The sequence below is a fragment of the Lemur catta genome, chromosome 17 (genome assembly GCF_020740605.2).
Source record: "Lemur catta isolate mLemCat1 chromosome 17, mLemCat1.pri, whole genome shotgun sequence".
Lineage (NCBI taxonomy): Eukaryota > Metazoa > Chordata > Mammalia > Primates > Lemuridae > Lemur > Lemur catta.
The window spans coordinates 26,208,742-26,230,180 of NC_059144.1; the positions used below are offsets into that span (position 1 = coordinate 26,208,742).

At 54.1% G+C, this 21,439-nt stretch overlaps 1 protein-coding gene across 1 annotated transcript in view; it reads right to left on the reverse strand.

The window, feature by feature from the left end:
* ANGPT4 (angiopoietin 4) overlaps positions 1-11,808 on the reverse strand; it is a 40,325-nt gene extending 28,517 nt beyond the window's left edge. Inside the window, exon 1 of the mRNA XM_045528863.1 lies at positions 11,186-11,808. Within this exon, the coding sequence (XP_045384819.1) occupies positions 11,186-11,497 (312 nt within the window). The 5' untranslated portion in view covers positions 11,498-11,808. The remainder of the gene's footprint in view (positions 1-11,185) is intronic.
* Between the last annotated feature and the right edge of the window lie 9,631 nt (positions 11,809-21,439).

Consider the following 21,439-nt stretch of genomic DNA (forward strand, 5'->3'; position numbering starts at 1 on the left):
TCTCAGAAGATGGGGAGAGACTGCCGGGTCCTTGCCCCCTCAGGCTCCCTTGGTTGTCTGTCTCCACCTTGACCTTGGGAAGTTTGGCTAAGATGAGGCCCAGAAGATGGGCCCTCTGTATCCCTCCACGTGTAACAGTTGGAGGTTTAGTGGAGAGAAAGTGCAGAGGCACATTTCCTGTGACCGCTCACCTCCCTGCCACCCCAGTCAGCTTTGCACAGAATGGGTGCTGTGTCCGTTTTGTTGGCAAATGCCTATCGAACACTTATTGTGTGCTGGGCACTGTTATAACCACCGAGTATATTAAGTCCTCGTAGCCACCCTCTGAGGTAGGACCTGTTGTCAACCCATTTTACAGATGAGGCACAGAGAGGTTTAGCAACTTGTCCAAGGACAAGCAGCTCTTCACCAGTGAATCCAGGCTGCCTGGGAGCCGCTCCCCCAGGCTGTGCTTCTGCAAGGTCACCTTGGCTGGAGTGATCATGTGACAGCACCCTGCCCACCCCCCAACGCCAGTTCAACCTTGGGGAAATAGACAGAGGAAGGCTTTGCTGGGGTATCCCCACGTGGCGTCAGGCCTTCCTGCCTGTACAAGTCCAGCATGTAGCTCTTCCCTTGCCTGATCCCAGCAGCCTGGAGGAAAGGTGCAATTGTTCCCCACTTGTCAAATGAGTAAACTGAGGCCCAGAAAGACCAAGCGTTACTCACAGCTGGCAAATGAGGATTTTAATTTAATGGCCCAACTCTTTCTACTTGCCTGTCTCGCATCCTTGGTGGCCGAGGCTGATCCTGCAGATGTGGTGACAGGGGCAAGGTCAGGGTCACAGGCCCAGATGTCTACAGCCATTGCCTGTTGCAGTGATCCTCCAGTGGGGGCAGGACCAAAAAGTGGCCACACTGGTTCCTGGTCCCCATGTCCCTCAGCACAGGGTCAGACATGGGAGGTCTGGCCTGGCCACTGGTGGGTACTCCAGCCTCACCCCTCTGGCTGGGTGCAGAGAGCCAGGTCCCACTGTCCTAGCTGTGTGCACCCAGCCACACTGACGCCTTCACTTTTTGCTCCATGCCAGCCCGGGGACTTTGCACTTGCTTTTATCTTTCCTTCCTCGCCTAGGCACTGCCAACCCAGCCTTTAGATCTCAGCTCTGTCCTTCTTCCTGTTGCCCTCCCTCCATCAAGGTCAGGTACCCATTATCCACCTGACACACCTCGGCCCCTGCTGCACAGCACGGTCGCGGCTGATCATTACATATGAGACATTACCAGGTTAGGGGAGGGGGAGAAGGATGGTGTCTTCCTTGCTCACTGCTGAATGCTTGTCACCTGCACAGTGCCTGGCACATGGTAAGCCCTCAGTAAACATCAGGGGAAGGGAGGACAGAGTGAATGCAGAAATGAATACTCTCACCTGGCAAATTAAGTTCAGAACTATGCGTGTACATACGTGTGTGTGCGCGTGCGCCCACACAACCCCAGAACTGTAAGAATGCATGGATTTTTCCCGATGGTCATGACAGGCTGTGTGTCCTGTTGCCACTGGAGAGGAGAAACAGATGTCTCAGCCGGGTATCAGGAACGCTGGGTTCTGATCCAACCCCTGCCACTGACCCCCTGGTGAATGCGGTTGCATCACTCCTTGCCCAGGCCGAATGTCCTCATCTGTAAATGGGCATGAAGAGGTGCTCTGTGCAGTGGTTAGGAATGTGGGGTCTGGAGCCAGTTTGCCCAGGTACAAACTCACTGCTTTCACTTCCTAGCTGTGTAAACTCCCTGGAGCCTCAGTTTCCCCACTATAAATGGGGATCACAGCAGTCCTCACCTTTTAGGATGTCATAAAGTTTAATGAGTCAACGTTTATAAAATACCTATAAAGTGTTGGGCACAGAGAAAGTCCCATATGGGAATTAACCACAGCAGTGCGCTCACCCTGGAAGAGAGAGGAAACAATAGTAGCATCGCCTGCTTCCCTGCACGCTGAAGCAGTGCCAGGCACATGCCCAGACTAGCCACTTGGACCTCACAGCAAACCCAGGCACCGGCTTACCATCATCCCCATTTTACAGATGGAAAACCTCAGGCTCAGAACTTTAAGAGCTAAAAATCTCACAGATAGAAGGCTGAGCAAACAGAAGCAAATTGCAGAAAGATATGGATGGTGTGACACCATTTATATAGGAAACAAATATTATACCTTGATGAGGGGGGGATAGACATGGAGGAAGAGGTTAGCAATACTGAATTCAGAGAAATGCTTTCTGGGTGGAGGAGGAAGGGAGGGACAGAAGCTTAATGGTATTGGTGGGGTTTTATTTCTTCAGCTTGGCTGTGAGATCAAGGAATTTTATTTGCTTTTACTCTCTACTTTTTCATATACCTAAAACATTTCAGTAAATTTTCAAAATGCATTAAAGAAAGATCAAGGAAATTGACTAGGAGAGGGTCAAGGGTTGGGATGAGAAGTAATTTTTTTTCTTCTGTGTCTTCACGTGTTTCCATATTTCCTGATGTTTGCACACTGAAAATTAGTATAAAGCTGAGAACAGCAACTAGGCTGTTGACAAGAGGTACAGCTGGGGCTGGAATCCAGGTCTGCTGGCCTTGGAGGGGAGATCCAAGCTCTCCCCCAGGCCCCTTTCTCCTGCTCAGCTCTGCAGAGATTTCCCTTGGGGGTTCCCCTCAACAGCTTGGAAACTATCTTCCCTCCTTCTGCCCTAGCTTGAGGGCCACACTGTGCTATAGGCCAACAGGTGTTGGACTAGGGTCAGGAGTGAGGTCCACAAGGCTCTGCCAGCCTAAGGTTCCAAGCCTCTGTTCCCTTGTCCCAGGGAAGGTGGTTTTGCTTCAGCTTCAAGGGTCCCCAGGCATCTCCTCACCCATAGACCACGCCAGATATTTGCAAACTTTGTCTTATTTTGTCTTCACCTGATGTACTTGTTATCATAGCTCCCATTTTGCAGATGAAAAAACTGAGGCCCAGAGAGGAGACAATGGCTCTTGTACAAGATAAGAAGCAGAGAAGCGGGAGTTGGACTCCTGGGCTACCTGGCTCCAAAGCAGATTGCCTCCCTGTGCCGGGCATCCCTGCATCCCTGCATCTCAAGTTCACGTAGCTCCTCCTCTCTGCCAAGCACTGCACTGAGCCCTGCGTGTGTATTACCTCATTTAATCTCTGCAGTCACCTGCAAGATAGCTTCTATGAGTGTCCCCATTTCACAGATAAGGAGACTTGAGGTGCAGAGCTGCAAAGCAACTGTCTGAGAGGACACAGCCAGCCAGCAGTGAGCTGGGATTCAAATCGACTCAGCTGGGCCTCAGGGCCTGCATTCAGCCTCCGTGGGATTTACCCTCAGGCCCTGGCCAAGGACTGGGGTATAACAGTGAGGACACCCAGAGAGAGTTTCTGGAGCCCCTCAGCTTTTACGAGCCATCCCTGCTGGCTGAGGAACCACCTGAATCTTCTCTGGCAGAAGAACCCCGGAGAAATTCTCCTTGGCCAAGGGGCTCCTGGGTGAATGAAAAATCTAGCAGCTGTGAGTCTTAGCTTTAGGCATCGGGGTCCCTGGTTTCCCCAGGTGCCAGCTGGTGTCCAGGGACACCCCCACCTCCTCACCACAATGGACATGTCTTGTTTATTAACCAAGAAACTGGCCTATGTGCTGAGATGGTGGGTTCTGGCAACCGATGTTTGAATTTGACCTCATCTTCGTGGGTGTGTGACCTTGGCCAAGTCACCTAACCTCTTTGTGCCTCAGTTTCCTCACCTGTTAGTGGACAAATAATCTTACATCCTTGGGCCATTGTAAGAATTAAATTAAACCTCACACAGCACACAGGACAGGGTGTGGCGCACGGTGCTCAGTAAATGAACACATGCTCACTGCTTCATAACGTTACTTTCGTTGTCTCTTTTAATCCTGCACTTGCTCCGGGGCAGGGGGGATTTTGCGTTCCACTTCACGGAGGAGTGAATGATGTAGGTGCTTCCCCAGGGTCCCGCAGCTGGCCAGCGGTGCCCGTGGGGCATGACCCCCTGACCTCAGCTCAGTCCGCCCCGGACCCCACAGCCAGCTCCTGGGGTCCATTCCAGGCATTTCAGAGCTGGCTCTGAGGTTACGCAAACAACCCGAGGCCCGAGTCTGGCCGGGCGCAGGCTTGGGGGCAGACCTGGGGCCTGTTTTCTCACATTTCCTGCCCAGGGAGGAGAAGAGGGAGAAGGTCTGTGTACGCCCAGGCTGGCTGAGCTCTAGGGCCGTGGGGGAGAGAGCCAGAAACATGTGGCCCTGCCCCTGTGGGGTGGCCTGGCCAAGCCACTAGAACAAATAAACTCGTCCCTCTGGGGAAGCTGTGACAGGGGCCACTGCTGCTGTTGCCCACCCTGCAGCCTCGCCCCGGGCACCCGCCAGCGGGTCATCCCCAGGCCGAGGGCATCTGTGCCAGCCGTTTCTAGGCCCCCTTCTTGGAAAAATAATCCCATTCCTCCAAGAAGCAGATGCTGTCCTCCCACCCCACCCCCAGTCCCAAACTGCTTAGGCAGGAGCCAGCGGCGAGGTTAGGAAATCAAACCCTAAGATATTCTGTTCGGCAACCGAGACTCATTTCTTGTTTGTATAACTGGAGGCTGAAAACGCCAAGAATTTATGGGCTGCCCGGGGAGGCTGGGGCAGCTGGGAGTCCCGGGTCAGCTTGGAGGGTCTCAGGCTGAGCCAGGACCCCACGCTGGGCTCCCGCTGGATGCTCTCTTGACCCACATCCAGCTAGGCAGGGCCTGGCGACCAGGGGGCCGAGGGGCCGAGTTATTCTGAGCTTTGACGTCAGGGACCTGGAGCGAACAGCAGAGGCTGGGACAGTGCCAGGTCGGGAGGCCCCTGCCCAGCCCCTGACCCCTGTGGGCTTGGCTGTGGGCACAGAACAGGGAGAGAAAGAGGCCCCAGCTATGCAGCCCAGCGGGGGGTAGGCACTGGCCATTGAGCCCATGTGCCCTGGGGCTTCCAGTGTGGACACCCAGGGAGGCAGGAGGGACGGCCTAGGGGACAAGGGATGAGGACCTGAGAGACACAAGGAGAGACTCAGAGAGACAGAGACACCCACAGAGTTAGCGGCAGTGAGTCAGGGCCACCGAGAGCCCCGAGGGAGAGACCCACAACAGGCAGAGAGGCACAGAGATGGAAGAGAGAGACAGAGAGAGGCTGAGACAGGGAAACAGGGGGAGAGAAAGACCTGCCATGGCCCCCGGGCCAGCCGTGCGTGGTTCAGGTGAGAAAGTGGGGGCAGGGGCAGCCACAGTTTGGAGGTGCAGAGTCTGCACTGCCCCTGGGACCCCAGAGACTCGGGAACAAAGTGGTGGGGGTGGGCCAGGGAGCCTGGGCTTATGTCTGACGCTGGTTTTCCTCATTCTCCTCATCTGTAGAATGGGTTGTTTTGTGGCGACATGCGGAGAAGCCAGAGGATGGCACCTCCTCGCTGGGAGAGCCAGGCAGCTGTGGGAGTGGCAGTGAGAAGAGGGAGCTCGCACTGAGCACGCGCCGTGGGCAGATGCTGTACCTGCTCTGCTTCTCTTAACCCCCCGGCAAAGGTCAAAGGTCAGGAGCAGTTGCTTTCACTGTCCCGCCTCAAGGAGGAGGCACTGAGCGAAGGCCCAGCACTGGGTCCCAGAGCCATGTGACTAACCCCTGGGCTGCCCGGCCCAGCCTGGGAAGCCCTGCTCCAGCTGGCGCTGTCCCCCCACCCCCTCAGCATTCCTGGCTGCAGCCTTCCATCCCGAGGAAGGGGTGGAGCAGAGCCCAGAGCTGACATGCAGCCCACCAGGGCTAGCTCCAGATGTGAGTCACTGGGGCAGGGGCTTTCCAGGAGGGGGGAGGGGGGGAGGTCAGGGAGAGGGAAGGGAAGCAGGAGGGGACAGGAGAGGAGGAGAGCGAGGACGGGGGGCGGGAGGGGGAGAATGAGAAGGGTTGGGCTCCCCCATGCACCCCAGTACCGGCAGTGCCACACTGGCCAGCTGCATGCTGGGAGAAGAGTGTGAGTATTGGGGACTTGGAGACTGAGGCAGAAGGGAGTACCCAGGGTCTCCATCTCTGGCCTCCCTTTGCCTCCTTGACACCTTCCAGAGTCAGGAGGGAGAGCCTGCAGTTTGGAGTGAGAATCCAAACGCTCCCATCTCTGCTGCACGACTCTGGCAAGTGACTTCCCCGCTCTGGCCTCAGTTTCCTCACCTGTACACTGGGGGAACAGAGGAGTTGGGGGCACAGGCTGAGCAGGTGGTGGCCCCTGGGAGTTCGAGGCAGGGAGGATCTCCCCTGCATCTGCCCGGACAACAGAATCTCGCTGAGAGAGCTCCTTCATCCCTAACGGCAATGATGATGATGATGATGATGATGATATTAGGTAAGAATATTTTAAAATTCTTTTTTCCTCTTTTCTGGGGTGTTAAAGCAAAACCCATAAAGAAGGCTTTGAATTTCAAAGGCTCTGAAATATGCCCAGATGAAGGGAAGAACCAGAGGAAGGTCATGGCCACAGCCATGGAGGGTAGTAGCATCTCCAGTGGGGGGCCGGGAGAGTCAGGGGTTGGGGGAGATGACTGCTCAAGTGAGCCAGGGGTCACATGCCTCACCCGAAGAGAGGAAGGACCCAAGAGCTGCAGGGCTCATGTCTCTATTTCCAGGGAGAGCCCTGAAAGAAAATAGCCTAAATGTATTAAGCACTTACTGTATACCTGCCACCAGGCCAAGTACTACATGCACATCATCTTGTTAAATCCTCATAGAGGTACTCTTACCTCATTTTGCAGGTGAGGAAACTGAGGCTCAGAGACATGAAGCAACTTGCCCCAGGTCACACAGCCAGGAAGGGGCAGAACTGGGTCTGGAATCCCAGCAGCTGGGCTCCACAGTCAGGGCTCTCACCTTCCAGGCTGTGCTGCTGCCCAAGGAGGTGACAGACCCAGGGAAAGTGACGAGCAGGTGTGTCTGGGTCAATGGGTCTGATCTTGTGGCCGACTCCACAGGCACAGGGTGACCTGGCAGTGACCCGAATGCCAAGAGGCATGAAGGGGGTGCTCACCCCAAGGGGCTCCTACCCCAGGAGATGATGGTGCAGCAAACACCCACAGGGACCCCACCAGAGACGGGCAGGATGAGGACCCCTTGGGAATACCAGCATGGACAGCTGACACTCCTAGCCCCGAGGACACCTGCGACCCTTGTGCGGGCTTGACTAAGACTGAGCTTCTCCCTCAGTAGTGCAGGGGCTCAAAATAGGGATGAGGCTGAATTGAACAAGAGCCCAGCACACGCCTGCACTCGTGCCCGGGTGGGCTGGCCCGTGTCTTTATGAAGCCGGCAGCAGGCCGAGAGTGGTGCGTGGCGTCTCACTAGTTGTCCCGGCCAACCCCTGACATACTATCATTTCTCTCCATTTTGCCCTGGGGAGAACTGAAACTCGCTCATCTGTAGCCACGTGCTAAGTGCGTGCTGGGCCCAGGATGTGGACTTGGGTCGCTTGGACTCCTGCAGCAGTGCTCTTAGGTCCCACAGCTCTCCACGGTGATGTGGCAGACCCCTGCCCAGGAGGGTCAGGCTGGGTGGATGGGCACCTAGAGAGGACATTCCACCCCAAGCTGAAGAGTTGGCCCAGTGACCTTCTGGCCCCAAAAGCCATCAGTTCAATCCATCAACTGACCCAATCCATGTTTCCCGAGCACCTGGCACCCAGGGGGTTCAAAGATGGATGAGAGGGTGAAGCTTGGGGTGTAGAAGCCAAGCGGGAGGTGATGGCACCATCCATGGGAAAGATGATGAGGCCTGAGCCAGGGAGACAGGAGGGTGGATGAAGAGAGAAGCCCAGGTGACAAGATGGATGAGCCTGCTGCCTGGGGGTGAGGTGGGGACCACAGGAGACCCCCCAGGCACAGCTAGCCTGCTAGCTGGGTGGTGACATACCCTAAACAGAGAGAGGTGGGCAGGAGGAGCGTGTTTGGAGGGGAGGGAGTCTCAGGCAGCCTTGGGGCTGAGTGACCTGTGGACCCTCAGAGGGGAGATGTCTGGGGACAAGCAGGGTCGTAGGTGGGGGACTCAGGATTCCATCACATGCTGATTTGGTGTCATTGTGGAGCAAGATGGAGACCTGAGGCCTGAGAAATTGGAAGAACATTTTTGCATTCACTCATTTACAGACATTTATTGAGCACCTGCTATGTGTCAGGCACTGTTCTGGGCCCTGGGAACACAGTAGTGAACAAAACAGACATAGAGCTCACAGAACAAAAGCAATGATTTTTAAAACATCAGGTAGTGAATGATAAGTGTTAAGAAAAAAACAACAGTAAATATGGGGAAAGGAGTGGACAAAGGGCGACAGAAAGAGGATGGTTATTTATAGGGGGTGGGGAGGGAGGGCCTCTCCAGGGAGGTGACACTGGAGTGGATAGGAAGTCAGGGAGAGCCACATGGGGGTCTGGGAGAGGGGCATTCCAGGGAGTAAGGGTTTTTGCTTTTATTCCAATGAGATGGGATCCCCGGGAGGAGGGGCAAGATGTCACTTAGGCTGTGGCGGGGATCCTCCGGTCTGCTGAGTGGAGAATGGAGGTGGGGGCTGGTGTGGAAGCAGGGAGCCCAAGGTGGCAGCCGGGACAGCCGCCCAGGCAGGAGATAGAGGTGGCTGGTCCAGATGTGTTCTGTAGATAGGGACTCACTGATGGAGGAAGTTTCCGGAAGGATGGTGTTACTCACCAATATTCAGTTTGTCAAGAGTCAAGCAAGATGAAGGCTGAGCTGTGGCCATTGGACTTTGAAACTGGGTGGGGGTGACAGGTGACCTTAGGGCAAGCAGTAAGTGGGAAGTGAGGAAGTGGAGGCAGACCACGTGGACTTCCACGGGTTGGAGAAGAGGCTTGTGTTTCTCCTCCTCCTCTTCCTTCTCCTCTTCTCTTTCCTTCCCTTTTTTAACATGGCAGATAGTTGGGTGTGATTAAATACTGACGGGAAGGACCATAGAGAGGGAGAAGTTGTCAGAGACACAGAAGGGGATGGCTGGTTTGAGGAGATTCAGGAGCTATGAAGGGAGGTGACACACAGCCCAGGAAAGAAGAGTGGTTTTGGCCCATGGAGGGAACCCCTTTCCTCCGAGCCTGAAGAAAGGCCTTGGGGACTGGTGGGTGCATGGGTGATTCTGCAGGTGTGGGGCACGCAGCTGAGGGGCCCTTTCCCCTCAGCCTTCATTGAAGTTGGAGGTCCAGGGTCTGGAGAGAGGATGGGCAGAGGGTGGGGAGTGAAGATGGAGGTTCAAGGAGGGGGCAAGGCCTGGAGAATCCCTCATGGGACTTGGGAAGAGCTGCCCGAAGAGATGCACATAGATTTCAGTGCAGCATGCAGCCCTCATTGGGTTGGGCCCCAGTGTGAGTCCAAGAGCTCCCTCAAGGGGAACACGGGGGTGGGGTGGTGGCGGGGGGACGTGTTGCAGGGCAGGTGGGTGGATGTGCAAGTGGGCAAGGGACTATGGGGAGACGGTGAGTGAGGGACTGAGGCAGTGCTTGGGTCAGGAAGGAAGACAGGAGGCTAGGCGTGTGTGTGTGTGTGTGTGTGTGCATGTGTGTGTGCGTGTGCACCCGCAAGTGTGTATGAACAAGCGCGTTAGACACGTGTAGTGCAGCCTCTCCACCTCGGGGATGGGTAAACCCAGGCCACGCATAAGACAATCCTTTGGAAAACAGGAGGCAACTCTTAGAACTTCAATTGACATGATTTCCTATGTTATCTTTTAAAAGTTTCATTTTTATTTGTGTTATACCATGTACATATTATATTAATATGGATCAACATTAAATAAATTTGTGTACATCGGGGGCAAGCGTTCTTCACTGATTGGGCGCGTGACTGACACCACGGGACAGCATGGGGAAGGCAGAGCCGGCTCCCTTAGGCGGCACCTTGGGGAATCCACTTACCTCTGGTCTCAGAGGCTGTGGCGCTTGCCTGCTGTTTAATACGTTCTACACCTCCATGAATCGGCCCACATCCTACACCCCACGGCCACACCCCGACTGTCTCCTGCTGTCTTCCCTAGGTAGTGCCTACTTAGGAGCTCTGGCCAGTCCCATCGTGGACCACCCCCCTAGGACATGAGCCATGCCCCAATACCCACCCAGTGCCTCACCGAGGGACACAGTAGGAGCTCAGACTGTCTGCTGAAAGATGAAAGAACGACAGGGCCCTGGTCTCGGGCCCAAACCACAGTGGTGCCCTCAGCTCCCTGCTGCCCACATCCAGTGCACCAGCAGAGCAGATGGATCGGCTCTCCCTCCAGAACACACCAGAATCTGACCAGCCACACCCCCTCCCCTGACCCATCCCCCTCCAGGCCTCCCTCATGTCGTGCCTGGGGGCTGCAGTGGCCGCCTCCCTGGGCTCCCTGCGTCCACCTGTCTCCTATAATCTATTCTATTAAAACCAAAGCAGGGGTGTCTCTCCCAGCTCAAAACCCTGCAGTGGCTCCTGTGACACTCAGAGTAAAAACCAGAGTCCTTCCAGGGCCCCCCCACAGCATGTGTCACCTGCCCTGGCCTCAGCACTCAGACCTGCCCCACACGCTTTCTCCCATTCCTTCTCTGCCCCAGCGACACCGCCGCGCTGTCCCCCAGGCACAGCCCCTGCACGTGGTGGTCCCTTTGCCGGAACGCTCCCCCCAGATACCTACATGGCCCGCTCCGTCACTTCTCATGTCCTTGACATTCAAAAAACATCACCTCCTCTGAGACATCCTCTTCAGTGACCTGACCTCAAACAGCCACCCCCGGCGCTGCTTGCCCTCTTCCCTTCGCTTTGCTTCACCGTCTAACGCAGCAGGTAACTCTATCACCTCTTTCCCCAGCTGTCCAGAAGGGGACGTGCCATTCCGTTCACCGCTGTATCCCTCCGCACCTAGGATGGCCCAGCCCGTGTCAGCACTCAACCAGTTTTTGTTGGCCGAATGAATGAATGGTAGTTAAGGAGCCAGGTTCCCAGTTCTGCCGCTGCCCCATCCTGCTGTGTGGCCTCAGGCCCATCCCTGCCCCTCTCTGGGCCTGACATCCTAGTTGGTACAACTCGGAGCCAGCCCTCTGTGCCCAGGGAAGGCCTGTGGGATGGATGCTCCACCTGCCGGTCGTGACAAACGCAGAGCCACCCGCCGCCCCTGCAAGCCCAGCGCTTACCTTCTGCAGCCACTGCGTGTTGTTCTCCAGCACCTTCTCCAGCTGCCGCACGCGCTGCGTGGGCCAGTCCCCCAGGTGCAGCGCCGCGGCGGCCGGCGAGTCTCTCTGGAGGCTGTTGGGGCCCCCGAAGGCCTCAGGCTCCGGCGGGCAGGGCTCAGGCTCGGGCAGCAGGAAGGTGTAGCTGCACTGGCCGTGCTGGACCCGGTGCGCCCAGCGGCGCCCGCCCGCCTCCTGCCCCCTCCGTTGAGCCGCCGTCGTGGTGGCCGCCATGAGGAGGAGGCCGCCCAGCAGCATGGCTGGCTGCGAGAGCATCCGGGGACGTGGCGATGGCGAGGGGTGTCGGTCCGAGCCCCCAGGGGCCGCGCCCGCCCCCCGTCCGGCCCTGCGCCTAGCACACCCGGCTGGCTGCGCCGCTGCAGCTGCAAACCCCTGGGGCCGAGCTCTGGCCCAGCGGGAGGCTATTTATACTTGTCTGAATGCCACAGCTGCTCGGCTTCCTCTCACCGCCTCGCGCTCCCCACCCCTGCACCCCTCACCTCTGTTCTTTCCCCTTTCCCTTCCTTCCTCCTGTCCTGCACCGGCCCGGCTCTGCCCGGCCTCGCCCCCGAGGCCGTTTATTATCCAGTCGGGGCCTGGCCTCCCTGCAAGAAGGGAGGAAAGAAAACAGCACACGCAGACACGCGAGCAAACCCAAATACCAAGCCCCAAGGCTGCCCCTTCGGAAAGCCAAGCGCAACTTAGCAACTGAACTCTCTCTTCCTCCCTCTCTCTCTCCCTCCTCTGTCTCCCCCCCCCCCAAGGCTGGGATCTCAAGTTTCACCCCCCTCTGCCTTCTTCTCTCTGGTTCTCTGTTAGCGCTTGGAATACAAGGGAAGTGACCCCCAGAGATAGCAAAGGGGGGGCAGAGGGTGAGGGTGGGGAGGAGGCAGCGATCCAGTTTGTTCCCAGAGACACAGAAATCCTTTCAAGGCCAGGGAAGGGGGTGTCTCAGCTGGAGTTGGTCCTGTCCTCCCTTCTCCCTGGGGGCCTGGGGCTAAGTTATTCCCTGGGGTGGCCCTGGCTGGGGTGCTGTGACAGTAATGAGAAGTTGTCCTGGGGCAGGTTGTCCCTGGGCTGCCTGGGGCTGGGGGGTGGGATGGTTGGTGGTGGGGAGAGGAACTTGGGGTGCAGCAGGGTCTCGGCAGCCCTGCGAGGAGTCAGAGCCTGGCTCTAAATCTGGCTCCCTCGCTGTCAGCTTCACCTCTCTGGGCCTCCACATCCTGGTTCTATAAACCAGGGAGAACCCCAGCTCTTGCATGAGGAATGCACTTGAGTCCTCAGCATGGAGACTGAGGAATTTTTGGTTTACTGGTTCAAATCCTGGCTCCACCAACTAGCAACTGTGTGACTTTGGGTAAGCCACTTAACCTCTCTGTGCCTTCATTTCCTCTTGAACGAGGAAAACAAGACCACCTACTTCATAGGGCATGAAAATCAAGTGAGTTAGAGCAGGGCTGGCGCAAGGTGAGCACTAAGTAAATGTTATCTATTGCTGTCAGTCTTGCAGTTATTATTGTCTCCATCCCCTCACCCACGGAATGTGAGCTGATGTGAGCTGACGAGGCAGGGATTTGATCTTGGGGTCGTGGTCTCAGGGCGGGAGGTGTTCAGGAGCCGGTTGGGCCTCTCCTGGCTGTGCGGGCTTCTTCTCACTCCCCTCTTGTTTTCCTAGCGTGGGGCCAATCCGGCTGTTTTGGTATTGTTTCTTTCCTTTGTTTTCCGAAACCCTGATGGAGTTTGAACGGGTGCAGGCTGCTTGGGGGCAGCAGTGGACTAGGGGCTCATCCGGGGGACTGAGCACATTTCACCAGGTGTGGGGCTTTGGCAGGAAACGGAAATGCAGATTGTCATCAGCTGCCAGCACCCGCTGAGCCCTCCCCAGTGCTCAGGGCTCTGCTTGCCCAGCTCTGCCCCAGTCGCCTCGACTGGGTGGGGTTGGACCACTCTGACTGCGTGGGGAGGGGGCATGTTAATGCGGGTGGAGAGCGTGTCGCAGTGCCTGGTGCAGGTGCAAGTGGTGGCTGTCCTCATGACGATCTTGGCTGAGCTGCTCGATAACCCTGGTGAGACCAGCACTCATCCTCCCATTTCACAGAGGAGAAAACTGAACCTCTCCCGGAGCAGGAGAGTGATTTGCCCAAAGTCACACAGCCGGGATGTGCTTGACCTGGACCTGGGGAAAGAGGGCAGGCTCAGCCCCCAGGCTGACCCCGGAGCCCACCCCCTGACTCCCACTCACCCGCTCCAGCAGTGGGTGAGGACCCAGCCCGCTCAGCCCTGGTCTCTGCTTCTGTTCACTGGAGACACATTAGCACCTCCTCGGGGGCTATTGTGGACACCAAGATGACAATGGGAGGGACAGGGATCTCACTGAAGGAGACAATGAATGAAATGTGGTTTCCTTCCCAGCTCGGGCTTGTGCTATAGACATGAGCGCCTTAATGGCACCAACAGCACTCTGCACAGAAGAGGAAGGAGATTTACCCATCCACAGGAGGAATGTAGGTAGGACCAAACGAAGAGTTCTGTGCCTGGTGGATGGGCTGGTGTGCCTGGCCTGCCTGGGCCATGCCAGGGCTGGAAAGCCTCAGAGGCAGCCCTGCCAACCTCTGCACCTTCATTTCAGCACTGCCTCCTCACCCCAGGGCCTTTGCACGTGCTGCATTCTCCATCCAGAGCACTTCTGTCCATCCACCCTTGCCCCACCTTTCATCTGTGTTCTATTAATAGTTACTGTACTCAACATAAGTGACTGAGGCAAAAATCTCAATTAATGGAGGTGTATGAAGCCAAAGTTGAGGACATTACTGGGAAAAACACAAACCACAGACAAGGCTGTGGCTGTTTTTCTGAAAGGGAATTTGGAAGTTTTGGTATTTTAAGGCACAGAGAAAAAAAAAAAAAAGGCACGATGGGAGTTGTGAGCCAAAATGGTCACATTCTCATAAGACCCAGGAAAATCTACATTTTACATAAGATAAGGCAAATGTTAGAGGAGGAAAAGGGAGTGAAGGAAACATCAATTATGTAGATGTCCCTGGGTAGGTGGAAGAATGTCTGACCCTGTCTCGTCTCTGTTCTGCACCTGTGAAGATAAACTTGTAATTCATTATTAGTGTGGAATTGGAACAGACTTTAGTTTTAGGAGCTAGATGTGGCTTGCAGAACTGAAGTCACAGTTTGCATGTCCTTGCCTGTGGGAGGCCAGCAAGGAATTTCCTTATGAGTGATCTGCGGCCCAGTGCTGCACAGGTGCCCAAGGCCATTACCTTCCCTTTTGCACAAGGAGTTGGGGGTAGAAGGGGGTCTTGAGATTTTTATTTTCTTTTATGTTACTATTGCTGCCGAAAAAATTACCCCAACACTTAGTGACTTAAAACAAAAATAACCGTATATTATCTCTCCGGGCTTCTGTGGCTCAGGAATTTGGAAGCAGCTCAGCTGGGCCGTTCTGCTCAAGTGTCTCACGAGGTCACAGTGGGACGGTGGCCGAGGTGGGATCATCCTGAAGGCTTCTTCCCTCACCTGTGAGCACCTGGACGTCTGCACATGGTCTCTTGAGCACGGTGGCTTCAGGCAACCAGGCTTCTAACAGGGCCAGTCAGGACTGCAATGGTGCACATCCCCAGAGAGCCAGGTAGAAGCCACATCACCTTTTATGACCTTGCCTTGGGAGACATTCAGTAGCATTTCTACCACATTCTGTTGGTTGGGGTCTGCCCAGACTCAAGGCAGAGAATACAGACCCCCACGTCTAGATGGAGGAGTATCATTGTCATAAAAAGAACATGCATAAAAGGAGGGATATTGCTGCCACCATCTCTGGAAAGTGCCTTCTGTCGCAGGCAAGAGAATTTATACTCATCTTTTATTTTGCAGCTTAAATGTTGCTGACACACGTCCAAATAGGCCCTGAGTTCCATTCAAGTCTTAAACCAGAAGGCTGTCTTGCAGATAAAGATACCCTCTTTATCTTAACCCTTCTTAAAGTGCTAAGAGGCTCATTGCTCAACTCTCTCTGTGTGTGCCCAGCATTTGATACACGATATGTTCCCAGGAAACACTTGCTGAATGAATGAATGAGTGCAGGGCTTAAGCCAGGCTCTCCGTGTTGGGCTGATAAGGAGCAGAAGGCTGGGGTGCTGTTCCAGGTACCCCAAACAGAAACCTGGAAGCAGGGCTGCTTCCTGGGTGTGCAACCTGTGCAGTTACATGGGACCCCTAGCCTAGAAGGGGCAACTACCATCTTAAAATTCTCAGTACATTTTGAACAAAGGGCTCGGCGCTTGCATTCTGCACTGGGCCCCACAAATTATGTAGCAGGACCTGCCTGGGAGACATGAGCCTCCCTTCATCCCTCAACCCACTCTGGGCCATGCCACCCAAGCAGACCTCTTTTTCCAACATGACCCTTTAAATATTTCTCCCCTCCACTTCTTCTTCACTATTCTGGGCATGCTGGCGCCAGCCCGTCTGGATTGAAATTCTGGCTCAACCTCCCATTAGTGTGGTTTTTTATCAAGTTGCTTAACCTATCTGTCCCTCAGTTTCCTCTTCTGTCAAATGGGGTGGATAATGCTAATTATTTGATAGTGATGTTAAAATAGTTAAAAAGCTGATCCCTGTAAAGGGGTTAACAGAGTGTGGCACATAGTATGTGCTCAATTAATGACAGCTGTCATCATTATCCCCTGCTATGGCCTGAATGTTTGTGTCCCCCAAAATAGATATGTTGAAACCTAATCACCAAGGTGATGGAATTAGTAGGTGGGGGCCTTTGGGAGTGATTAGGTCATGGAGGCTCTGCCCTCGTGAATGAGATTAATGCCCTTATAAAAGAGGCCTCAGAGAGCCGCCCTTCCCTTCTGCCATGTGAGGACACAGCAAGAAAGCGCTGTCTGTGAAGCAGAGAGCCCTCACCAGATAGATGCCAGATCTGCTGGGCCTTGATCTCGGACTTCCCAGCCTCCAGAACTGTGAGCAATAAGTTTCTGTTGTTTATAAACCACCCAGCTCAGTGCGTTGTGTTATATTAATAGCAGCCCGAGTGGGCTAAGACGCGCCACCGTCACTCTCTTAGCTCACGGTGCTTCCTCTCTTGCGGGGAGAGCAACAGCTACAGAGGTGAACTGTAGTTAGTCCATCTTTGACACTTAGAGTGATTTTTCTAAGACACAAATCCAGCCCCAGCTTCTTTGCTTAAAATGCTTCCATTTTAAACTGCAGCTCTTTCCGTGGTTTACAAGTCCCTGCTGGATCTGGCCTCCTGCCTCACCACTGTCTCACTGGAACTCTGTGCCCTGGGACGGGGATTGTCCTCCCTCTCCGCGTGCTCTCTGCCTTCGGGGGCCTCGGTGCTCCTTGCTGTAGCCTCTGTTTGACAACTTTCCCCACCTGCCTTCACCTGGCTCCCTTTTGCCTGTCTTTTGGGTCTTATCTCAGATATCACCTCCTCTGGGAAGCCTTCCTGCATCTGTCCCCCTTCAGTGGGAGTAGGTGTTGGTGGGCACAAAGCACCCGCCCACCCGGCCTCTGCCCCTCCATCCTGGCCACTCACCAAGTGAACCCACTTCCCCATCTGAGCTGGCGGAGTCTCGGCATAACCGGATGCTGTGGGTCCTTACCTGGCTTTTAGCTCACGAGGAGACTGACACCCAGAGAGGGAGGCCACTTATCCAAAGTCACACACTGGGATCTATTGTCCTGGGAGAACTGATCTTCCTGCTCCTGGGAATGAGGGGTGGGGAAACAGAGTCACTCCTGGAGGGCCACTTGCCAGGTTGGGCTCCTCAAGTATCTAGGTCCACAATAAGAGGATTGTCAGCAGTCTGAGTCTCCCACTCCCAGGAGACGGTCACCTCTGGGTCGTCCCTACAATCCTGCACTTCCCCCAGCCCCTCTTTGCATCACAAAGTCCTGGGTGGCAAGTGGGGTGGCCTCCTGCACTCTGTTGGTCACATCCCGAGGACACTACCTGGGTGTCTCCCAAAGCCACTGATGGCAATGTGGCGAGATGCTGGTGGGAAGCTCTGGGCTGGGGACAATCTTGGGGGAGTCTTTCAGAGTCCCCAGGAGGTCAGGGGTGAATGTTGTGGAGCCAGCATCATGGTGTCATGCCTTTCCACCCAGGACAACGATCTGCTTGTCAACTGGTTCCCACCTCCACATTCCACCACCCAAACCAGAGCCACCACACGATTGCTGGGTCCAAAGGGTCCTGGGCTGGGTTTTGAGGTCACCCTGCAACCCAGGCTCAGTGATCAAGAGCCCCGCATTCCTGGCATTGAATCTTGACTTCACTTTACTAGGTGAGACTCGGTTTCCTCATCTGTAAATTGGGGAGAGCAATCCCTCTTTGACAAGATGGTGATGGGGTCCTCGAATTACCACTTCTGTGGGACAAAGAATCCCAACACTTAGGGGTTTAAAGCCACAATAACATATATTTTACTGACAAATCTGTAATTCTGGCCAGGTTCTGTGGCCATAGCCCGACTCTGCCCGGTTTGGAGTCAGCTGGAGTGGCTTGCAGGCCAGGGCCCGGAGTCATCCGAGAGCTCATTCACTCACGTATCTGGGACCTCAGCTGGGGCTCTCGGCCAGGACAGCTACAAACGGCCTCTTCGTGTGGCTGGGGCTTCCTCATGGCACAGTGGCTGGCTTCCAGGAGTGAGCATCCCAGGGGACAGATCTGGGCAGAAGGCACATGCCCTGTGTGACCCAGCCCCCCAAATGACGAATGACGCAGGGTCAAACCCTCTGCGTTCTATTCACAGAGCCGGTCACAAAGTCCCGCCCAGGCTCCAGGGCAGGAGAATATACTCTACCTCTTGATGGGCAGTGGCAAGTTTCCAGAGGAGCATGTGGGATGGGGGAACATTGTTGTGGCCATTTTTGGAAGATACAATGGGCCACTGGAGGGTAGGATGAGAAAATACCATTTCAGTGTTTAGCACTAAAGTGCTCTATGGTTGATAGCTGTTGTTATTATCCTTACTATTATTGGAAAGATCCAGCATCTCTTTGCATGAAAATGTCCCTAGACCCTGTGAGAGCTAAAGGTGCAGCAGGAAGTAGGATTATTTCCATTGGGACTGCCAGAGAAATTGGCCCAGAAACGTACTGGGATTTGTCCCAAGTCACCCAGCGTATCAACACCCAGTCCTAGCCAGACAGGCTTTGGACACGGCTGCCTCTGCTATTAGCAACGCTGTGTCTCCCTGGGGTATCCTCCTTGGCCTCAGTTTCCCTTCTGAACAGTAAGAGTGTCCTGGTTCTGCCACCTCAGAGGCTGACGGGACCAGGGTGGAGAATGTGCCCCTTCTTGGCTGTGCCCAGCCTTGGCCACCAGCCATGCCCGTGCTTTCTCAGGCCTGGGGAGCTCGGCCGCTTCTGAGCCGGCATCTGGCACTCCCTGCAGGACGGGAAGAATGAGCCTGCCAGGTCGCAGGGCAGATCTATTTTGGAACCTGGGACCCCATGGAGGCCCAGAGGACCCTGTGACCCAGAGAACCAACAAGCTTCTCTGCGTTTTGTTTGTTTTTGTTAAGTAAGCACAGCATGTCCCTCATAGAAAAGGCAGAAAATACATATTGGCAAGAGGGAGAAAATAAATGTTGCCTATGCTCTCCCCAGCCAGAGGCAAAAGCCACAGCCAGCATTTTGGAGTTTTTTCCCCCCAAATAGTTTCCCTGTGCATATATTTTTTGGAGGGTTTTCTAGCAAAAAAATAAAAAACAACAATCAAAGGAATATTGCCTAGACCCCTTTTAATTTTATTTTACTTATTTTTTATTTATCTTTTGGGAAAAGATCAGATAATATATACCCCCATATATTCATCACCCCAAGTGAGCACATGTCAACATTTTCCATATTTGTCTTAGATTGTTAAAGAAATAAAATATTACAGAGAATGTTGGTGTTCCCCATAACTCCTTCTCAGTTGCATTTCCTATCCCTCCCTGCCCATAGGTACTTATACAGTTATATAAAGAATGTATAATATTTTTGTGTTCTTGACCGGTCGAGGTGCCTCACGCCTATAATCCTGGCACTTTGGGAGGCCGAGGTGGAAGGGTTGCTTGAGGCCAGGAGTTTGAGACCAGCCTCAGTGACATAGTGAGACCCCGTCTCTACAAAACAAATATGAGAAATTAACCAGGTGTGTGCGTGTAGTCCCAGCTCAGAAGGCTGAAGCTGGAGGATCCCTTGAGCCTGGAAGTTCAAGGTTGTGGTGACTGATGATCACAGCATTATTGCACTCCAGCCTGGGCAACAGAGAGAGACCCTGTCTCAAAACAAAACAAAAGAAAACAAAAAAAAACCTGTGTTCTCAAAACTTAAGTATATGCTATTATACTGGATGCAATGTCCTGCTTATACACTATGCTTTCCAGATCTACCTAAATTACATGTACAGATCTTGTGACTAAGGTCATTTTCTTTTCATTGCTGTGCAACATGACATTATATAATTATACCACTCTTCATTTATCCAGCCTTTGGCAGATGGATATGTGAGTCAATTCAGTCTTCCTCTTATTCCTAATAATACTGCTATCACTGTCTTACACAGGACCCCTTGTGCCGAGAGCAAGGGTTTCTCTAGGATGCCAACCAAGAAGTGTTCCTCCTGGGACATGGACCATATGAAGTGCCAGCCTGAGACAGTTGCCAAATCGCGCCCCAAGCAGCTCTGCTGAGCTGACTCTGGGAGGGCATGGGCGTGCCCAGGGCTCTGCACCCTGCCTCCCCTGACCTGGTATGGTAAGACTTTATCTTCGTGCCAGTGGGTGGCTGTGAAATGGTACACGTAATTTTATAGCCTGCTTTTCCTACTTAACAGTATAGTACAGACTACTTTCCTCAGTAGAATGTTGTTCTATAAGTGTGTGCTTCATGGCGGCACAAGCTTCACGCCTCTGTTGGGGTGCTGCTGGGATTTTCTTAACTCATTGCCTGTGGTTGGACACCAGGGTTTGTTTTTGCGGTGGATTGGAAAATTGGCCCCAGATACCGCCCATCCTTGTAAGCACGCTCCTCTGCAATGTGACTTTGCAGCTCCTGCTATTAAAAGGCAGAGTCTATTTCTCCAGTCCCTTGAATCTGACTTTGGCCACCTGACTTGCTTTGGCCAATGGGACATTTTCAAATGTGAGGTAAGCTGAGGCTTGAAAAGGGCTTGTGAACGGGGACTGGCTCTCTTGCTGCACCTGGGACCCTGAGAGCCCCCCGGCCCGCCGTGTGAATGAGCGCTGGCTAGCCTGAGGGATGATGAGACACCCTTGGCCAAGTCGTCCTGTCAACCCAGCTGACATCGAGCCATCCACCAGGTCTGTGAGGGAGGTCATCCTAGACCATCCAGCTCAGCTGAGCTGACCTAGACCAGATCAGAAGAAAAGTCCGCTTGACCCGCAGAAACATGAGAAATAAATTTGGGGGTGATTTGTTAGATAGCAAGAGCTGACACAAGTCTAATCAGCTCTTTTCCTTTGCTTGGCCAGTTACTGCCTGTGAACCTTGGGCAAGTTGCTGAACCTCTGCTTCCTGCTCACTAGATTGGGGGATTCAATATTCACCCCTCAAAGTCACTGTGAAGGCTGAACGAGGTGGCACCTGTCGGTGTCACATGGCAAAGACTAGGTACCCAGGGGCTCATCTTTCACATTCTGGTGGTCTGAGACGTGACCTTGAAATTAGGCATGGCCACACGACTTGCTTGGACAGATGAACGTGGATGGACACTTTTAAGAACCGTTGTGTGATTCTCTGTGCTTCCTTCCCTCCTGCAGACAACCAGAAGCCTTGGGTTGAGACAGAAGCAGCACGAAATAGTCAAAACTCTGCCAGCCCCGGTCCCTGTGAGGTTTCAATGAGCTAAGACTTACCTAAGGACCCCCATTGGACAAGAAGCATGAGAAAGAAAAAAAGTGTGTTGTATTGGGCTGTTGGAAAATGGCAGCATGACCTCACTGCTATGGGTTGAGCCGTGTTCCTCCAAAATATATGTTGAAATCCTGGTCCTCGTTAGCTGAGAATCTGACCTTATTTGGAAATGGGGTCAGTGCAGATGTTACTAGTTAGCTTAGGATGAGGTCATACTGGAATCGGGTGGGCCCTTCCTTACAAGAAGACCGATGCCATGACACAGAGGCAGAACCCATGTGAAGCTGGAGACGGGACTGGAGAGATGCAGTTGCCAGCCAAGGTATG